This window comes from Rhea pennata, chromosome 7, assembly GCF_028389875.1.
Source record: "Rhea pennata isolate bPtePen1 chromosome 7, bPtePen1.pri, whole genome shotgun sequence".
NCBI lineage: Eukaryota > Metazoa > Chordata > Aves > Rheiformes > Rheidae > Rhea > Rhea pennata.
Window position 1 is genome coordinate 20,129,830 of NC_084669.1, and position 21,793 is coordinate 20,151,622.

A 21,793-nucleotide genomic window follows, 5' to 3' on the forward strand; every position below is an offset into this window, starting at 1 on the left:
CAAAAAATACACTCTGCTTTCCTAGCCTACCTTAAAGTAGTATATTGGAGGAATCCATCCTCCACAGTAAGTCTTTAAGAAGCACCTTGAAAATATGGTGCAGAAAAATAGGTGTGCACTTTTACAAAACAAATGGCACAATTAAACAAGCAAAAAGAATATAGCTTAAAAAAAATTGCAGATTTTGCTTATCAAATCTTTGTATCTAGAGTCTCCCCCCCTGGAAAGCATGCCTTTATGCTATTCTCTGAGTACCTTTTGGACCTTTGGCTGTAGACAGCATTTATTAAAAAAAAAAAAAAAAAAAAAAAAGAAAAAAGAAAAAAGAAAAAGGAGGCTTGCACGTTCTGCTAGGATTTTAGATTACATAGGTTCCTTATAATTCTACCAGGGAAAACTTTAATAGATCTGTTTAGCTATACTTTAACAAGTAGATGGCATTTTGCCCTATGCTGGGTAGGCAGTTATGTTGCATAAAATGAAGGCACACAATAGAAAAGTGCAAAATGAATGGTACTGTGTCTGTTTGGTAAAACATTTGTGACGTAAAAGAAAGGAAAAATATTCATAATGGGAGCCATTTCCTTTACTTTAACAACTTGAAAATACATCCTTGTTCCTGAAACATTTGTTTTTCAAATTCTTTTCTTCTTTTGTTCAAAATAAGCCCTTTCTCAAGGGAGATATTGGTTTGCATTTTCTGAATTTCAAGTCAAAGCTGGCTTAGAAATGTAAATGTTTACAGAACAGGATCAGAGAGTAGCTCATGATGAAAGGAGCCTCAGGAGGTTTCTAGTTCAATCTCCTACTCAAGGTAGGGTCAGCTATGAGGTCAGACCATCTTGTTCAGGGCTTTATCCAGTTGGCTGTTGAAAACCTCCAAAGATGGAGACCGCACAACAAGTGCTTTACTGAACATGGGCATTTGTTCTGAATGTGACAGAAAATCAAATTAAACCAGTACAAACTTGTCCATTTTCACCCCTTAGCTCTCCCACAAACATCCCTTCTCAATCACAAAATGGCCAGTTTGACAGAACTCTGCAAAATAAGTAAAATGGACAACAGAAAATCATTCAGGGCCCAACTCAAACTCCACTCAAAGCATTGAAAAGATATCCTTAATGTCTCTTTACTTCTTCTATGGGAAATGTTTCAGTAAACGGCATCGATGAAAGGATGTGCCTGATTTGAACTGTAAGGGTTCTGCACATATGGCTGTTGTCAGGGATGGAGGAAATTTGGAAGCTAAGTTCAGGTTAGGGAAGTATCCAACATGCAAAGCTTTGGTCTGTGTCATGTGAACAGTCTCAGTTGTGGGAAATTAAATGTTTACCGAAAATAACCTCCATCTCAAAGATTAAAACTTGGGAAGAGGATACCTGTGTCCCATCCCCAAATCATATTTATTAACAAAAGGCTTGATTCTTCCCTTTCTTTGCTGGAAGCCAAGAGTAACTCCACTGAAAACAATCCTGTAAAAATAGCCTCAGATGTGAATCAGACCCGAAGTCATTAGTATTATTCTTCTTTGGACTTCTGCACTTCACTTTGCACTGGGGAAGACAATATGAAAATGAAACAGAAAAAAGAAAACCAATACTCCAAATACAGATATAAATAGGCACACTACATTCGATATTATCATCTTTTCATCTAGGTTCTCTTATTATGCAGTTTTGGAAAAGGTACCATACAATAGATGATTTAAAAAGAGCTTAAGCAAGGGTGAGTTAAAGTTTGATACAGACTCTTCCAAAGAAGTTTCTTTCTTTAAGCCTTTTTTCTAGAAATTAATACTTTGAATGCTTTATGTCTTTATTTTTAAATCACAGAATACACAAGTCCAAAATTAGGAACAACATTTTTCAGGTTTTGAAATTTAGCTCTGTATTTCACTAAGAGCCTGTCAAGAAAAAAAAGAAAGCATTTCAATTATAACAAGCAAAAGTCTTCTCATCCTAACCAAAATATAAATACTGCAATGGGATTTCATTCAACTTTTCTCCTTTTACCACAATATACCAGGTGAAGTTTTTCAAAATGAGTTTAAAGTTGAATTATAAACAACCTCTGGCTTTAAGGGAGCATATTTGGAGATTATGAGCAAATTTAAGGAATTCAGCAGCATGTTAGTGGACACTGCAAAGGTATATGAGAAGTCTGGAGCAGCAGCAATTGCACTCTGTAACTCTTGTTAAAGGGCTTTTCAATAAGGACGCTGCATTGAACTGTGTATCCACATACAATCTTCTTGTCAATAACATCTAGGTAATCAATGTGTGCAAAAAATGAATCTTGAGTTGATGGCATATTTGTAGCCACATACTTTCTACCTGTCAATATAGTTTAAAGGCACTGAGTGAGGAAAGTTCAGCTGATGCGGCATCTGTCCTGATCTCAGAGGATAGACAGAATGGTCTCATAGGTTTTACTTTGTGTCATATATCATGCAACACATCTGGGTAAAATGACACTCGCTTTGATAATCCCAGCCACTGTAATGGCAAAGCAGCAGCAACAGCAAGCAGGTGGCTTCATACTGTCATATGTATTTATTTAGCTGGCATTGCCCCCTTTATCTCACTGATGTTTTGGGACTCAGTCAATAACACGCTTCCTCAGAGTAGTCATCACTTCTCTTCTTGCAATATGCTCAGCCTTCATTCGCCTTTCCACCCAAACCACAGTGAGATTCAGATATACAATGTTTTACAAACATCAAATCTGCATGTGCTTGTGTGTGCATGTGTCTGTCTGAATAGATCTTAAAAACAGTAGTTGGCATAATTTGTAAATTTAGCTTTCAAGATACCCCTTCAGCTGCAAAGTCATCTAAATCAGTGAGGGCTACTGCATCTGTATTTGGGGTCGGACTCAATTTCTTTCTTAAGTGAACCTGAGCTTCTTCAGCATGTTGACTGTGGGAGTAAGAGGCTGGATCAATACAGGACTGAGTATCCACAGGCTCAACATATCTGTAGTTCTGTTGGTGATTTTCAGGTAGTTCTTCTGACTCTGCTGGTACAGCTTGCATTAACCATGTAGGTTCAGAGAGCTGAGATGGTGACTTCAGTGCTGCTACAGATGAAGCTGGTAAAGGCAGCACTCTTGGGTAGGAGGTATATGGAGAATTTATATTTTCTGAAGAGGGGGTTTGGTATAAGTTCCCTTCTGAGGAAGGGATTGAGACTTGGATATATTTGCCAGTTTCTGGATCATAAAATGTCTTTAAATTAACTTCAGCTGGTAAATCAACTACATAGTACTGGCCAGAGTCAGGGTCTTGGAGAAGTTTACGCTGGGTTGAAGAGGGTGAGGGGCTTACTGCTGATGCACCACTGAGTCTTCTCATACCAGTTTCTGTAGGAATGAAAGTTGAGTGAAGGGCAGGATGGAGAAGAGAATCTCTCATGGGTGAGGGATATGTTAGCATCTGCTGAGATGGTTTTCTCTCGAGAGCCGCTGTATGCTCTGTTAGATGTTTTTTCTGCTGCTCCTCTATTTTCTTTCTTTTGCTTGCCAGCTTTTTGGCCCGCCGCAGAGCCTTTTCTGTTTTCGGTGGCACAGCAGGAGGCTTGCCTGCTGCTCTCTCCCCAAGGCCCTTGAGCTCCACTCTCTCTATCGTCCTTGCAGAATCGGACTGCAGCTTCCCCTGCACTGAATCAAGTATCTCTTCAGCATATATATTAGCTTGGCTCTTTACTGCCATGTTTAGCAAGGCAGGGTTTACAACATCCTCTGCCTCTCTGAGGCTAGAAATTGTTGGTTTCTCTGATGGCGGGCTGGTAAGAAGAGAGTGCATTGTGCTGCCTGATCTGGGGCTTGTTACAGCAGAACATGCGAGATTGTCTAGCAAAACTGGTGTACCTTCTATAGGTAGGGTGTCCTCTAAAGCTTCATGGGATACAGGAGAATATGTGTAGTCCACTGACATGGAGCCTACCATAGGGGAACTTGTCTCCCTAGTAATTATTTTTTTCGCGCAGGAGCCACCTCTGCGATTAGATAAAGGATGATTTTTAAAGTAATTAATCTTTCCTTCTGTAGAATGGCTGGGGTTGCTTAGTGCTCGATCATTATCCAGACTTAAATCTGGCTGTGTTAACTTGTGTCTTTCCCTCCCAATCTTGGGTTTCTCTTCACTTCTGCAAATACTCTCCTTGTTCTTTTTCCCAGCTTTACTCAACAAAGCACAAGTCTCTCGATCTTCTTCCATGAGCTTCCCTAATGGAAAGCTTTCTACATCTTCCAGAAGACCGGGGTCCAGTGTTGCTGAAGTAGATTCAGGCTCACAGGCATCTGTCTTTCTGCTAGCTGCTCCTTCCCTCACGTTCTGTTGCACTCTGGGTCTTGATGACAACCAGTCTAGCTCTGGGATGTGCAACGTGTCTTGGCACTGCTTGTTCTCTGCTGTGGACACAAATCTACTTTCCATTTCCTTATAACTGCTGCTCACTGTATCGTCTAAGGAAAAGGACCTGAACAGGGGCAGCTTGACAGCCCTTATTACCTGAGGTGACTTGAATGTGTTATCTTTAATCAAAAACATACTGGGTTTGGATGAGTTAGAAGATGGTGGTGTTTGTGGCTCCTCGGACCTGGAGGTGGATGTGTCCTTTACACTGTCTGAAGCAGAATCCATGCTGTTGGCCTCTTCCTTTTTCTCTCTTCTCATTTTCTCTTTCATCAGGCCCCTCTGTTCATTCCCAGTAACCTTACTCTCATTCCTCTCTGCTGAACTAGTATCAGAACCGATACAAGCATAATATTGCAATGCATCTTCCCCAACTGCTTTCTCTCTCTCCTTGTGGCTCTTCTTACTGTCTGCACTCATTTCACTCTTATTCCTCTGGCTCTCTTGAAGGCATGCTGTATGGATTGGTGGCACCGATGGAAATGGTTCCTCCTGAAAGGGTTGCTCTACTGTGGACACAAAAGACTGCTCAGAAGAACTAGTGCTTCTTTTGCCTTTTATTTCACTGCCAGTTACTAGCATACTGGTTTGGTTCTCACTCCGTACATCCTCTGCTGGTGAAAGTTGGTTTGGGAGTGTTCTGAAGGCAAAATTTTCATTCTGGTTATCAGTCTGTCTCTCATTTACCTCACCTTCAAAACTGGGATTTTGCACTGGCTGCCCAGCTATTGTATCTGCATTGTCTCTGCTGTATAGTTTCAGTGTTGGATGGTACAGACTTTTTCTTAAATCAAGTTCTTTTGATTGATGTCTGAACAAGGGGAAGTTTTCATTACTTCTAGTGTTTTTAACAAGATCTTCATGTTTTGAATCATCTTGCTGCAAATTGTCTCTGGTTTGATACAACAAAGGATCTGTTGTTTTCTGGGGTGAACTCAAAGTCAGATAATTATTCATGAAGGATCCAACTAAATCAGCTTTATTGTCCTTTTCATGAACAATGTCAGATAATACAGAAGTTATGTCACTTGTTTCATCCTTTTCTGCAATCTTTTTGTTACTGTCTTCTTGCAAAGTCGACTGCAAGTCATTCAGTTTTACACTCTCCTGTGTAGTATTTTCCTTAGTCTTATGTCTATCCTCTAAGGCTCTTATCAGAGGAGAAGGGGCATAAATGCTTTTAACACGTTTACGAACATCCTTCAAGTTGAATAATAAACTTGTTGCTTTAGATTTGTAACTATCCCGAGACTGGTAATCATCAAACCCACTCCCCTCATGTTCTATCTCTGACATACTCTCAGTGGGAGGAGGCATCGCCGGGATCTGCTCACTTTCCACTGGGTCCGCCTCTTGTTTTGGTGGTATGATGGGTGTTAAGAGTTCCGTGATGTTGAAAGAGGGACTGCTCGATCCTGGGGAGTTTACCTGTTTAGTCGAAGGAGTTGTGTCCAGGAAAGGTTCAGCCACAGCAGTCTTTTCAGACAGCAAGCATGTCTTGCTGTTGGGCATGGATGTCTCCTTTGAAGTTTGTCTCCTCTCTGCTGTGCTTTTTGTAATCCTCTGTCTCCTCCATGGCGGACAGGTACTACCTAGCTGGGGACTGAGGGCCTCCTCCTCGGTGAACATGGCTGGGGGTCCCTGGGTGGGCAGGCCAGGTGCCTGGGATAGGGGCAAGGGAGAAATGGTCCTGTATGAAACAGACTGGGGTGAGATGGAGGCCTGGGACACAACAGGTGGGGAAATCTGGGCTGGAGGCACAAGAGGGGCTTCAAGGACAGGGGGTTTTGGAGGAGGGCCCTGATGTGTGTGGATCCTAGAGGGGGGTGGAGGAGGAAGAGCAGCATGAAATTCAGTTCCTGACGGGACTGAGAGAGGGCCCTGAGGTACATACACAGTTGGGAGGGGGACACTGAAAGCTGTTTCTGGTGGAGCTGGCTCAATCTGAAAATCTTTCTCCTGCTTTCTTGCAATAGTGGTCTTGACAGGTGGTAATTTATGTTCACGTGTGCAGGACCCTTTAATAAATGGTGCTTCTTCAAGGTACGTAAGACCTTCATTTTTTGTTATTTTATCAACAAATTCCTCTTTTTCAGTCAGCTTTTTATGATGGACATTCCATGATTCAAAAGCACTGTTCTCACTGTGAAGAAAATTACCTTTTTTTGTTGGCTCACTAACTTTCACACTTCTGTTTTTGACAGCCTTTTTAGAAAAACGGGAGAAATTTGACTTGGCTACTCTCGACATCTCAATCAGTACAGGATAATAACTATCAGCACCACAATAGCTCTGATCTGTTTTATTAGGCCTTTTCTGTGGCTCATTTTTGCCACTGAGATGGTGGCTATCTCGAGAAGCATCAGAAAGTTCCTTCTGGATGCTTAATATGGCTGTGTCATCCCAGCAAGCCATATCATTTCCATGATTTACTTTACATTTTTGAAAGCTATTTTTAACTGGCTGCTTAATGGCTGCCAGAGAACTTCCTGATCCTTGGTTTTCAGTCTTATCAAATGTCTTAATCAGAGAGGACACTTTTGAAACATGTTTATTGTTCCTTGGCCCAGGGGCTGGCAAATTCAGCTTTCTCCTTTCTGTGCCAAGGGTGCTAATTTTATCAGTCTTTTTCTCCTCCTGAGCACACTTTGGTAACTGCTGGAATGTTGAAGCCCATATTGTTTGTTCATTGTTTCTTGCTGTTAGCTTGTTGCAGACATTGCTCTTCTTGATGGCATGGTTTAATGTCGCATGGTGAAATTTAGTAGAAAACTGGCGAGTGAAGTCAGGTGAAATGGCAAGATCTGGTTCATTGTAAGAGTCTTCAAGTTCTGCCACACACAGACTTTTGAAAGCCCGAGCTGTGAGGCTGCTCACCTCTCTGTCTGTGTCATCCAGGAGACTCCCAATACTTGAAGAGTCACTGTGTCCTTCTGTATGTTTCTTATTTCCCTGCATTGTTCATGTGAGTCATGAATGAATTATCCAAATGGGTATTTTCAGGTGTCAGGTAGACAGATGACTGTGTTGAGTAGTTTCGGCTGTTCGCAGTTCACAAGCGTGAAGTGATTCCTCCAGACAGTGTGGCTACACGTTGGTTCATCTTATGGAATAGCTGAAGGAAACTTTATTCTCTGGAAAGCCAAAAATTACAAATGATCATTTTTACGTATTAACTCTATTAGACAAAGAGCATTTTCCAGATGTATCAGTCGTTGGCTAATTTGATCCTACGTGTATTTTGAACAAAACACTAGTAACACAATAAACAACATGAAAGAGAGTTGTTATTCTGGTCAGTTCAGTAGATAGTTCAGTTACTGGAAAGTGCCATTAAAAGAGTGGTCTCATCTCAAATTCTTTATTTGGGCTCCTTGATAATGATTTAAGAGCCAAATTTCAACCATACCTCCAACCATAAACACTTCCAAATGCTGTGGATTTGTTTGGCTAGCAAGGTTAGCTGTTGATGGCCAGGGAGAATCAGCTGTAACAAAAAGGAAGCAAACTGATTTTAAAAAAGAACGTTGCCAAGTATTTTATAACACACCATGTCCTACTGCTTAAAATGAAGGAAAAAGTGGCAAAACATACTTGGCGACACATCATAACTGTAATTAAAACACTATGTGAAAATTAGAGTTGATAAGAAGATTCTATTCTCACTTTTCTGCTAGCTCAGGACTAGCAGACGTGGGAAACGAAGTCCATTGTAATGAACCTGCTTGTCTCGGGCTGGAACTTGGCTCCGACAATTACCCTAAGCAGGACTGTTCCTTGAGAAAGCAGAATGGCCCCGCAGGAGAGGATGGTCTCCTGTGCATTAGTATCTTCCAGACAAATATTGCTGGGGTAAAATATTTCAGCCACCCATATCCAGATACAGTTGGGTTGGCATATTGAAACTGAAGAGGCTGCTAATATCAGCTTAGCCAGTAGAAGGCAGGAGTGCCTAGGGGACCCTAGCAGACCCACTAAAGGAACATTTGGTTTCAGTTCCAGACATAATGAGAGCAAAAGGCATCACATTCAACACACTTATAAAATATCACAGCCTTCTATTAATCCATGGGTACGATGCAAAGGCAAGTGTCATAGCACTGCAGTTGTTGTCTGTCTCTGCATCAGTCTGAACACAGGATGTGAATGATGTTGGATGGAAAGAGTCTTTACAAGCAAAAATAAACTCTTCAGCTATACTTGAAATACTCTACAACTCCTTAGTGTTTACTCTATAAAATCTTTAGATGCTTATTCTGACATCTAAAGGCTTGAGCAGGCTAATGACAGAACTACAGTGAGATTCAGTTTAAAAGTGTATTCAAAAGCCAGCTAAAACCTACTGCATACGTAAAGTCTGATCTGTATCTCCATTTCCTAGTAGACTTGCACCATTAAATTCTGATGTGTCCAAATTCGAGAGTTAACATTTACAGCAGGTGGGGCCTATCTCCATCTAGAGCTTGGTCCACCTTAGGGCTCATCAGTGAAATCTAGATCCAGATTTCAGCCCCTCCAGTGTCCAGATTCATGATCCCACTTTGACCTGAATCAGTGAGATTCTTGAATCTTGGTGAATCTTGATTCTGTCCTCATAATCATGTAATTCCAACAACTTACACAGAAATATGACCAAATTAAAACAAGCCTAATAGAGCTTCTCTCTTTTACTTTGTATGGAGATTTTTCAAGAACACACATTCTTACCCCTACATACACACTCTGAATGTAATCCGCAAGGAAAAAAAAAAAAAAAAAAAAAAAGGAGAGAAAGAATGAAAGTGAAAGGCCTTCTCAATCTTGGTGGGATCCTTAGCTGCTATATGATGAGGTAGTACTGGTGCATACCTGCCACGTAATCTTGCGTCTCATCTTTAGAACTTCTCCTCATAATTGTACTTTGCTTTATTTCTCACCATCTTTAGTGAGGAGCTAAAAACTGTCCAATGATGTAGACTCAGCTGAAGTGTCCTGGGACATTTCCAATCTTCAGCATTTTTGACCTGAAGCGAGCTCTGCAATTTGAAAACAAAGACATTTGTTCATATGAGCTGAAGATTGGCTCACATGCTGTATTTATTCATTCACATTTTACAGTCATTTTAGGAGTGATTTACAGTACTTCTCACCAAAAGAAGCAAGTATCCAGTGCAGAGTGATAATAATCAGATAATTTGAGGGCTTGGTAGCTTGTGGAGTTCAGTTAGGTTTCTAGCAGACCATTGTCACAACCCCCTCGCACTCTGCAGTAGCCCCAACAGAGATTAATGTCTGAGTTAGCAATGGTTTCCCAGCAGCCTTCCCACTCAAATGGCAGGTGACATCTCCAGGTTAAAAAGAGGGAGTTCGCTGGATGACTTCTTCCCTGCTGCTGTCTATCTCCCTGCTGTGCCCCCCTTCTAACAGGACCACAAAGGAAAATGCATATCTCCCCTCCAGCTGCATAGAACTTCCTACTGTCAAGAAGACAGACAGATGTCAATATGCTAGACTGAGAGCTAAATCAGCCAAGGTGTGAAAAATCTCTTTTTCACTGTCCCTATTATAAAGGAGATGAAATGTAGATATCTGAGATAGTGATGGGCAATAAACAAAACAGCTTTTTTAATCAAAGAAAGCCAGAAGATACTGAAAAAAAGCTTTGCTATGTTGGACACACGTTGCTGCTACCCTTCTGCTGTGGAAAGCCCAAGGATTTTGGGCTAGTTTGTGTGTCCTGGTAGACAGTATCTATTTCTTGGAGGGAGAATTGCCTTGTACTGAGCCAATGTAAACAGAATATAGGAACAAATACAGTAAATTTTCCTGGACCAAGAGACTCCTCTGAGAAAATTTGTTATCATTGTGTAGTACCCAAAGTACACTGGCAAAAGCAGCAGCAAAGGCTCACTGCAGGGATGGTCTCCTACACCTCATCTGGGGATAGATGGGTGTTAGCAAGCTGGTTGCGAGTGTAAGTTTAGAGAAAGCTTGCATCATTCAGAGATTTTGGCAGTCTTTTTAACTAAAAAATGTAAAAGCAAAGAAACAGGGAAAAACCTCTATTGTTTGTTGCAGCCAGGAAGCAAGCATATAAAAAGGACATCCTCGCTGCACAGAGTTATTCTCACTTTTCTCCTTGTTCAGAGGTTAAATTAAGATTTTAATGCTTCTGTGGTACTCTTAACTGTGGTACTCTTAAAGCCAACCCTGCCACTGGAGACTGTACCGATTGTGTTTTGGCTCAATCATCAACAGAGCTGTTGACTAAATTCCAACAGCACAATGCTTATCACTATTTATTGGTGATGATGTCTGAACTAGGAGGAAGCTTGGCTTTCAAATCTCACTGCCAGAGGTCTGAAGAAACATCTTGTCCCTTGTAAACTGAGAACATTCACTGAAAAGTGAGTAGGGTAACAATAAGCATGGAGATCATGATGTAATCTCAGCAATTATTTTCCTAGATGGAGTCACTGTTATAAAAACATCTCAGTAAAATTGATTAAAGAAGAATAGTGACCACCACTGTCTCTGAAGATCATTGTCTCACCTGGCCATAATACTTACTTAGATAGTGTAATGTTTCAAGCTGGAAAAGCTGTATCTGTATAGGTGTTCAAAGACTACAAGGACTAGAATAAAACAGCAGCACTTTACCAGTCTGCCTATCCCTTACACAGGCATGGTGACAGCTCCTGAACTGCTAGGCAAAGAAGCTGTTCATAACTAGACAATGGCAAAGTCAAATTTCTCTCTCTTTTTGGACAAGGAAGCAAGGTGCAAGGTTCAAGCTTAGCTCAGGATTCAGCTAGTTCTACAATGTAGAGGAAGAGAGTTTAGTCTATCTCCCAGATAGACAAAAGCAAGACTGAGCACTCGGAACCACTTGAGGAACGCTGAGAAACACGAGGTGCTTGCAATAGATACGATCTGAGCTACTGAAAAAACTTGCGCGAACGTACAGATCTCAAGGAGCTTAATCAGAAAGGAACCTGCCTTCCCTTTGAAATAGGAGGTTTTTTTCAGTGACTCTCTTTAGTGTCTTGCAAGTTGTGATGAGGAGGTTAAGTTACAGAGACTATTTCTGGCCTGGCACAGAGTGAATGTCAACTTTTTTCACTAGACAGGAGCTACACAAACTAGCAAACTTTGCTGGGGCGTGTGACATCACTGCTGCTGCAATATATAAAGGGCTATTTGGTTCCCCCACCTCCCTTGGGTTGGTATTTGGCTGAAATGTTGTGCCATGAGACATCACAGTGGCATTTTGGCAGCACCTCTGGCAGTTACATTGCAGTCTCAAGTCAACAGCACTGCATTTCCCTTGAGGATGAGAAGGAAAGGGGGAGGGAGGGAGGGAAGAATTTTTTTTTTTCTAATCGTTATGAGTTGGTTTCTCCATGTGATGCTCACTACACGGCATTCTTCCACAAGGAAGCCCAGAACCAAGAACCCTGAGGTGACTGCTGGCTGAGGTTTGTTTAGCCGTGTGCTTTGATCATCCACCCACCCCCGTACTACTACAGCTTTCAGGGGCTCATTATTACAAAGCATAATTAATGCTTCTTACTCCAGGAAATAGGAAAATCCCTAACAAATTGTTGATTTTTGTGCATGTATGTGTGCTTATCCACAACACACACACACAGGCTCCTAAGGAAGCGAGAGGACTGGTTGAAGTAGACCTGTTCAGCTACACGTTGTCTGGCTTAGACAAAGCTCACAGCCAGTGGCAGCTCCCTCCAGCTCACACAGGGCTAGCTCAGAGTGCTCTCCTGGCCATAGCTGGAAAGTCTTGCATGGCAGCAGAGTTCAGTATGTGAATGGCTGTTGTCAGTTAACAATTATGGCATCACTGTATTCCTCAAACACATTTTATATTTGGGGAAACTGAGGCACAAATGTCACCCACTGAGTTCCTGTCAGAGCTTAGAAAAGGAGCCATAGCCACCTTACATGAGGAAGAAAAGATACCTGTATTCTGGTGTGGGAACATCCTGAACATCCCTGTGCTGGGCTGCTTGGCCTGCAAGGAACGTATGGACTGGTCATACTGTGCTGCAGAGCTAAACGTTACCTCTGTGCTTCTAGTGCACACCCCAAAGCACAGAGATGCAGGGTAGGATGAGAGCATCCTCGCCAAGAAGCAGAGCTGCCTAGGAAGGGCAACAGCTGTGCTCCAGCCAAATTTCCCTGAACTGTGAAGAAAGGTAATTTCTGGATTAAGATGATGAGAGGAAAACTATTAGCACAAGTCTCCACTTTCCTCATCCAACAGGATCATTTTCATCTACGCTTTGCAGCTATAATGAGCAACCAAAGTCAATTCTCCTTTTGGGGAAAGTGAAACCACTTTCTTCAAGTACAAATCCCTGCTCCAGCTGGTAGAGGATGGAGAACTGGGCCTGCCCAGCTTAGAGTGAAAGTCCCAAACGCTGACAGAAGTGACTAGAATAGAACAAGGTGACTTTGCCTGTTCCAACATCAGACCTTTGAGTACCGCATGGGGTAGCAAGCAATCATATGTCCAGCCCTCAAACAACACAGACTGGGGTCCATTCCCCTTGATAATTTAGTCCAGCAATTGTGTCTCGGACAACTTGTCCTGGGCCAGAGAAGAGGAGAGACTGTTCTTGACTTTGGGCCAAATTCTGTTCTCAGTTACACTGCTATAAATCTAGAGCCATTTTATTGACGTCAGCAGAATAACTGAGAACAGAATTGGTGACTCAAAATACATCTACTTCCTAAGCCAACGCTGATGCTTTATCCAGGCTACATAAGTAACTGTTACCATAGTAAAGTGAAATCGAACATCTCTGCAGAATGAAACCTCACCCCCATGTGGCATTGGGACTAGTATGTAAATGAAAAGGATTTGGAACCTATATAGCATTCCTATGACACAAAATCATGTTCCCTAGACAACTCTGATTTTCTAACCTGCACCACTCATCACTGAAAATGGTAGTGCATTTGAGATAAAATAATTTTACTCTTTTCTACAGGTCTAGAATATCTAGACCTAAGAGCTGTGTGGTACATATTGCATAGTTGCAGTCTGGATTAGTAGGGCTGGTTGGAAATCTGAATCTGCTATTTGACCTAACCGAAACTTTCCATTTTATTTTCTATGTCAAATAATACTTTGATGGTAATTTCCATAAGTAAATATTCCAAATGATTAAAAAAAAAAATCTGAATGATATTCTGAGGGGAAATGTTGTCAAAAATATGAGAGTGATTTTTTTATTTAATCAAAAAAGCTTTTCTTAAGAAAAGACAGATGAAGTAATTTTCTCCCAGGGAGCTTTACTGAAGTTGAGTGTGTTGCTGGGAGCTGGATCTGGGGCTCAGACCCATAACTCAAGGAAGGGCAGTGCAGCTTGGTGAAGTATCTAGCTGATGACTACGTGTTACACATCCTGCTTGGTGTCTTCTCCCCAAAGGACATGAACCTCCTCCAGGCCCCAGCTGGAATGCTTACCTCTTCAGCTCAGACCACAAAGCTTCAAGCACTGGAAGGTGAAGACCGCATGTGAGGAAAAGTGGAAGGAAGAGAGACTGCTTGTGACAGCTATGGAGAATCATGGCCAGTCTCTCTACCTTTCCCTTTCTGGTTCAATGGCAAAGACCCAATAGTTATTTCCAGTTGCTCTCTGGACTGCCTTTCCCAATGTCCTCCAAATGCCCCATCCTGCCAAGAGGCCTGTCAAGTCTGGAAGAAGGAGATGTCTCTCAGAAAGGGCTGTATCTGGACTAAGGCTTTCTTGCAACTCTTGTTTACCCCTTCCATTACCTTACTGCTTTCCGCTGTCTTTGAAGAGTCAATAACAAGCAAAAATGATGGAGGAAGTCAAAGGCATAAAGAGCATTACTAACACAGGCAAAGGGCAGGTGCAGCACATGAGAAACACTAAAACTCTGAGAATCATGGGGCGAAGGAGTGAAGTCAGCACAGACAGGTGACATTTAAGCCACTGAACCCAAACAGTGCATTTCTTGGCATTAAATAACTGACTGGAAAAGGCCACCATATGTAACCAGGTCAGTCATCATATACTGAGATATTTATACAGCTCCCCACTAGGATGGTACATGAGCACCTCATGGCTATTTGTGTTTACAAACTCTCCTGCTGCAAGCAGGGGGATTTCTGTCTCATTTGCACATGAGTAGCTAAGGCCCAGCTATAACAGACCGACTTGCTCAAGTTCAAACAAGGCATCTGTGGCAGCACAGGTAACCAAGACAGGTATGTCTTTTGAGTCCCGCAAGAAGAGCTTAACCTTTGGCACTTAAGGCAAAATACACCTTCCCACTTCTCCACAGGGTATGGTACTTTATCATGAGCCTCTGCAAGAGCAGGAAAGAAGCTTTATGCCATAAAACCCTTCAACTGAGTCTGGTGGTATATTTTGGCATTACTTTATATAATGAAATCCATACAGATTTCCAGGTGACTTATTGTAAAGACTTCCACTCCTCCTCAGGTTCCTGATGCCTCTGTTTGAGGTCATGAAGTTTCAAACCTTCTTCACCAGGCTGAGGTGACAACTGGCATTTCATTGGCACAGCTTCTCTGCTGAGCACTGACAGGATTTTGGCTCATGAGATGGGTTTTCATCTCCTTTCACTCAGTCTCACTCAGAGGATGAAAGTTTGAGCTTCTGCTTCCTGAGTGGGAGAAAGAAAATTATCTCACAGTAAAGGGGGAGTTGTAGAGTACTGAAACATCACGATGGCTAGAGACAAGAGATCACATGGAGGAAAGGGAAGAAAAAAATCATGAACAGAAAAACAAATGTAGTGGCCTAGAGGCCTTGTGAAGCAGTGTCCCAGACAATCCCTGTCCTAGTCATGAGAAAACTGTAATGATATCAGCAAGTTGGACAAGGGACCCATCCTGGGGTACTCCTCTCTGCGATCTACACAAGGAAATCCACAGCAAACATCCAGCCATGTTGCACTATTCTTTCCAAGCTTGGGGATCTGAATCTGTCCCCCCACACTTATGCTGGCCCTCCTTGTTGAAAGCTAGGGCATTGGCATCATTGGCATCCCCAGCATGCCAACACCCTCTGCCCTGTCAAGTCTACACTTAGACCATTCAAGCCTCTCAACAAGGGAAGTCTGACTCACAGCCACGCACAGGACACAGCCTTAGGAGCTAACAGGCTTGCAGAAAACAAGTATCATTCTTTTACTGGTAGTCTCACCTGCTCTTTTCCTTTATATCTTCTGCATCTTTTTTAAGGATTTGGGCAAAGATTTTGCTGATTCTGTTTTCCATAAAAAACAAAAAGAAAAAAACTCAAGTCACTTCTGGGTGCTAGGTTCGAAATTGTTTCAATTTCTAAGTGGTTTTAACACCCACTGAGGTCCATGGGATCTGGGTATGTGCAATATCCTGAAAGACCTGTCTGATGCTACCATATAAACCTTTCGGATATATTCATCACATCTTGTGGAACATGCAGAACTTTCTAGAAATCCTGCAGGACACAGAACATCACAGACTTTTATAAAACAAAACTTCTAACTCAAAATGGACATCAAGATTTGTAGCTTGTGTTTCAAGAGTTCATCCACAACAATATGTAACACATTAACGAATGCTCCCCTTCACTCCCAGAGTCCAGTGCAACTAGTAGTATTTCTGTGAAACACATATTGAAAGACATGCCTAAAGACACAAGACCGTGTCAGAGGATACAGAACAGTGCTTTGAGGAGCATTATCAGCACAAGACAGTCTGACGGGCACAGTGCCTGCAGGCTGCATCCTGTGCCTTGCTGCCCAGGACCAGTCTGCCTTGACTTGCAGCTAAAGCAGTCCCTCTGGACATCAGGGTGCAAGGCAGTGAAGAAATCATCCATAGTTGGGTGGCAAGAACTGACCCCGTCTTAGGTCATCTTCACATGCTCATGCAGCAAAGTCTGTGGACCATACCAACTGAGGCTAAGGGCATTAAAATCAAGCCCCAGTTTAATTCTCTTTACTCCAAATTTGCACCTGAATGAATTCATCAGCTCTAGTTAACCTTTATCAGGCTTCCAGCAGACTAAGCCAGGGCCAGACATGACATGAAAGAGCCTCATTAGCATGATCTCTTAATAATATCCAAAATAATGCAAAAAAAAAAAAAAATCTAGAAAACAGATTTTAGGGGAGACTCTTTACTCTGAATCTCCAGGCTGTACTCTGCTCTAGTAATACCACTGCAAACATAATCAAACCCCAAGAGGTGTCATGGCAAACAGCTCCAGCCAGCAGATGACATGCACTGAACGGGGAAGAGAAGGTGAAGAATTTAGTTTAAAAGGTTTTTCAGCTGCAGCTGCCGGAATACAGTCATTTCTTACCTAAGTGTTGCTGTAGCTTTCAAGTGCAGTCAAGAGAGCTCAGTTCTACTTACCAAGCTGTGCAGCAGAGATGAAAATGCACATTTATATATATGCCAGAGCGTATGACTCAAACACAGAGTGATCCATTCGCTTAACATCTTTCCCCTGATGACAAAGTGCTCCTCAACCATTTGTGATGATAACAGAGCCATTCCAGCTGAAGGACAAAAGCTGTGGCTTGCCATACTCCTGCCTGCCATCTGGAAGATGGCCATGGGACAGCTACCCACCCATGGGAGGACACTAAGAGGGCAGGAAAGGGGGGCTCCCCTCATTTGCCCCCTCCACGTATTATCACTGAAGGCCACATGAATGTCTTTGTGGGAAGTAAAACCCAGCCAGTCTCCTTAGTGAGATAGAAGCTCCTTCCAGCCCCCTCTTCAGTGTGCATTGGGGTTCATTTTTTTCCTGGGAAACGAAGAATTCTTGTTCCTATTCAGGGATTCATTCATGGTTATGATTTAATGGTGTGTTCCTGAGGCACTTCCTCATTCTTGTAAAGTTAATGCACATGCTAAGGCTTTTCTTGTGATTGTCTGGTAAAGGATATACATAAGAGAGAGAAAGAAAGAAAGAATACACAAGTTCTCAGAAGAATTTGTCAGTTCCCAAAGAGAGAGGCCACTGACCCTGGCTGAATTCAGGGTAGCCCAGCTTAGGCCTCTCAGTGTCCTCTGCTACCTCAATGATATTGTCACCACAGTGCTTTTCCATACATGAAAGGCCCTCTGCAGAGCCTTGCAGACAAGCAATAGCACAGCCCAGAGCCCAGTGCTGTCACAAGCCACTTCATCTTGCCCTCACTCTTATCCTCATTCTCCCTTTTACTACAAGCAGCCAGTCTACCTACCTGTCTATGGCTTCAAGCAATTCCCAGGCCTGGTCACAAACTCCTGTGGCTCAATGAATCATTTCTCAGTTTTGGAGAAAAAGATCAAGTCCTAATGGCCCTACTTCAAAGTAAAAAAAAACAAAAAAATGAATTCTAGTGAGTCACAATTTTGCAATTAGGAATGCTGCCCTGTTGCTCCAGCATAAAGCCCAGACACAGCTTGTAGGCAGTGGACACTGAGTGTGCCAGAGAGCTCACACACGTGCTGCCTCTGCATAGACATCCCACACAGATCCTGGGGTGTTTGCTCCAATTCCTGTACAGTGGAGCCCGGTGATGTCAAACATGTAAAGGACAGGGACAGAGACACACGTGAAATACACCCTGACCCATCAGAAGTCATCCAAAGTGGGCTAAACTGTACAAAGGTCTAAAATAAAGCTGACGGACAAGCTGAGCTAACCTTAAGGTATGACAGCTTATGCATGATCCAGCTAAAGCTGACAGACAGAAGCACATCTGAGAGTGAGGATCTACAGTAGCTGTAAACTGCCAGATATTGCTGTTTGCTAACTCCGCATGTGAAAACGTAGCCAAATATTAATCACACACACCTTTTTTTAAACACTTCTCCAAAAATTGCATGGATTTTCACCTCTACCTTGTCCAAGTAGAAAATTAGAGTTAGATGGCATTCACATACTCATCTCTGTCAAAATTCTAGCACATGTCCCAAAAGAGCTTCAGACATAATGTGTAAGTAACAGAGAAAGCATCTCTGAAGTTATCAGGAGGTAGCTAAGTGAGACCTCAAAATAAAGATGTATCACTATTGAACCAGCTTTGTTCATGGGGAGGTTGGTCTGACTCTGTTACTAAATGATTTATATTAATCATTACTTGTTAATACCTTCATGTACATCATTATTTGCAAGTACAGGAGATGGAGGATAGTGAATAATTAAATATCTGCCTTCTACACCTCTTTAAAGAGGGCTGTTTGGGAGGGGAACCAAAGGGAGGACGAGACTTCAATTTTGGGGAAAGCCTGTCCTCTGATGGCTTCAGCACTGCCTCAGTTTCCCTGAGACTGTCTCAGTGGCAGTATCTGGTCATACAGGCTTGAGAGCCGTAAGAACCTGGCAAGCAGCAACATAATCACGAAACACTAGGCTTAATACACACAAATACATGTATATGTCTATAGATATGTGTGCATAGGTAGTCACTGACCCACCCAAAAAACACATGTAGTCCAGACTGAAGAAGTACAGTGTATGCCCAAGGGTAAAATTCCCCTGTCAGGGCACACATACAGCCCTCACCACATTCCGTTTCACCGCACACCTGTCAGCTAGTTCGCAGACTGCTGGTCTCAAAATAAGACCCTACCTCAAGCCACATACACTAGCTCTAAAAGCCATGAACTCCCCCAGCTGCTCAGAGCAGCCAAAGCTGTGTGTGAGCTGATACGCTGGCTGCACACAGTCTAGCACAGTGGAGCCTACAGCTAAAAACCGCTTGCAGAATTTCCCTCTGCCAGCAATTTTCTGTATGCATAAACTAGGCTGAACTGGAGAAAGGGAAGACTGATGCAGCTGAGTGGCATTTTCTTCCATCCTGGCTTGCAGGGTTAGTTTGTTTTTTTCCAGATCTTGGCGAGATTCTTTCTTTGAAAGTCTGCGCGACTTTCACACAGCTCTAGTAACACAAGCACAGATACTATCAAACCCTGAGCACAGATAACAAACATTTTAGGGAAGCAGAGAGGAATAAGCAGCTACAAGATGAAATTTCCATGTGTTTTTGGTTGGTGAGGCAGTTAATATCTTACCTCCTTCTGGCCATGACCTTCAAGTTTACTGGAGAGTGCCTGCTATAACTGTTTTGCTAAGTTGGGAGTATGTATGTAATTTAAATACTCTTCCAGGGCAAGCATGGGAGGATGAGGAGATTTAGTTGTTTATGGGCCCCAGCACACCAGGCACCTTTCATTTGTTAGCATTTCCCGCAGGCCTCACCTGTCGGGCATTTAACTGAAGGCATTTGCTTTTTTACATAGTCACTTCTCTGAAGAACTGAGGGAAAAGAGTTCCATGGCTTTGATCCTGTTTGGAAAGCTTACATCTCCTTCTTACTTCTTCTCACTTTTCCTTCTCTCCAGCCTTTCCTTCAACAATGGCAGAACGTAAGTGAGGGACCCTCTAACTGATACTATTATAGATTCAGTATGAACAGGTCATTTAGCCTGGTGCTAGAATGCTTTTCCCTATTCAGATCTAACTGAATTGCCTGTTCATAGACCATTTGAAATGGATTCTCAAGCCCTATTTCAATTATTTCTATGTTTTTATTTCACTGCTGAGTTCTGCAGCTGGGCTAATAAAACATAGTTCCTTGGGATGGCAGATTAAGAAGTTCTGCAACAACTGGACTCAGAAAAGCTTATGCCATTTAAGAAATTTTCCAGTGATTAAAATTGGATACAAGTCATAGTCACAGTCATTTATACTGGCCTCTTAGCATTGCCTAGGTATTTGAACTATTTTACTTTTTCAGGCTCTACTGCATACTAATTGCTGCCTATAAAATATTTAAATTGTTCTCTTCTTATTTGTTCCAAAAAAAGAAATGTAAATGCCTTCAAATTCCTACACAAATCACTAAAGTTTTTAGAAGTATCTTATCTGTAGGCAGTAATCATCTGGAAAACAAAATCAATGTATATTTGCTTAAAGTTGCTTACGACACAATGTGCAGGACAATTAAATGGAGCTTCATAGCAATTTAATGAGCTTTCCAAAAGATTATACTCCTTCACTAAATAATATAACATTATGTGTCATAAGCAGGATTTACTGCACACAAATCTGCACGAATGTCTCTTTCTACATACAGACTTTCCAACATAACCTTGCATTTTTCAGAGTGGAAAAAGTTGGACAAAATGAAAGGACTTTCCACTTCCAGTCACTGAAGAAAAAATACAAATGCTGTTTGATTTCTCTCATCTGATCAATTACACAGTTGATCCCTGGCTGCAGACACACTCACGTACTCAGACACCACCATTCTTAACCATTTCCCTGTTTAAAAACGCCCATACACTTCCCCCTTACCTTCTGTGTTCCAGTTTCCTGATCAGAGACAGTACAGTGCTGTGCTTTCTTCCCTTAAGTCAAAGCCCCAGCACATTTTACAGCAGCCTGCTTACTATTACCATTTCCCATTATTCATGTGTTTCGGACTCTCCTTCTGAACATGATTATCTTAATAGAAACAATCACTGAAAAGCAAGCAAACAAAAAACAAAGTGGAGGAGCTAACCCTGGAGCCCTCACAGACCTGCCCAGCCAGGTGAAGTGCAGTGAGCAAGGAATCCAAAGTTAGTAAAATGTATTTAAATAGTTATCAGGCAAGGGGAAACCGAACGGAGATCATGGTGGGGAAGAGGCAAACATACGTATTGGAATAACCATGCGGTGTCAAGTAACAGACAGATGAAACAAACAGTCATCAGCTATTTTTACATTCAGATTCGCCATTGGTAATGCTTCAGAGATAACTAACACAGAAAGTCATGTTGTGTGATTGGCTCGCTACTGCCAGTGATTCAGACCTCAAAGCACTACATTTTTGTATCTGCAGGTGGAAGTAAAAATGTTTGTTAAGGTCACCATTAAAAATACTGTGTAAAAAGTGTGTTTGTGAGTAACACATTGCTTTCCTAATGATGCCTTTTCATAAATAGCTCATTTCATCATCAAGCCTGGGCAAATGTATCCAGCGTTGTCAGAGTAAGGACCCCATTCCAGCGTCCTTCCAAAGCAAACAACACCCGCAGCGTCCTGGGAGGCACATGTCAGCATTGGGTTTCACTGGGCGAACTGCAACAGGATATTCAATAATAGGGGAAATATGCCATGAAGTCAGCAAGCTAAGTTTTTGTACAGCAAATATAAACAATGGATTGCATCTTGTGCAATGCCGAGGGCACAGAGCCCCTTACTGAAATCACGGGGATCTTCCGGAGCTCTGCGTCACCATCACACTGGACTTGAGCCACAGACTGCAGCAAAATTAAGAACAGAACCTCTTGTGATTGTGGCCCAAATTCTGCTTCGATGGCAGAGCCAGGCTCGGGGTGAGCTCACT

The 21,793-nt window shown here is 42.2% G+C and overlaps 1 protein-coding gene across 10 annotated transcripts; it reads right to left on the bottom strand.

The window, feature by feature from the left end:
- Positions 1–568: 568 nt before the first annotated feature.
- C7H10orf71 (chromosome 7 C10orf71 homolog) lies at positions 569–21,091 on the bottom strand. 10 transcript variants are annotated; one of them, XM_062579525.1, is made up of 5 exons: positions 20,758–21,087; positions 17,657–17,759; positions 15,619–15,681; positions 9,266–9,432; positions 569–7,551 (listed from the first exon to the last, which is right to left on the bottom strand). In XM_062579525.1, exon 5 carries the CDS (start codon positions 7,373–7,375, stop codon positions 2,807–2,809), a length of 4,569 nt encoding a protein of 1,522 aa, XP_062435509.1. In that variant the 5' UTR covers positions 7,376–7,551; positions 9,266–9,432; positions 15,619–15,681; positions 17,657–17,759; positions 20,758–21,087; the 3' UTR covers positions 569–2,806. The 10 variants fall into 10 exon arrangements, 6 of the variants coding, with proteins under 6 accessions (XP_062435509.1, XP_062435507.1, XP_062435506.1 ...); XM_062579523.1 differs by lacking the exon at positions 17,657–17,759; XM_062579522.1 differs by lacking the exons at positions 17,657–17,759; positions 20,758–21,087 and adding an exon at positions 16,765–16,842.
- Between the last annotated feature and the right edge of the window lie 702 nt (positions 21,092–21,793).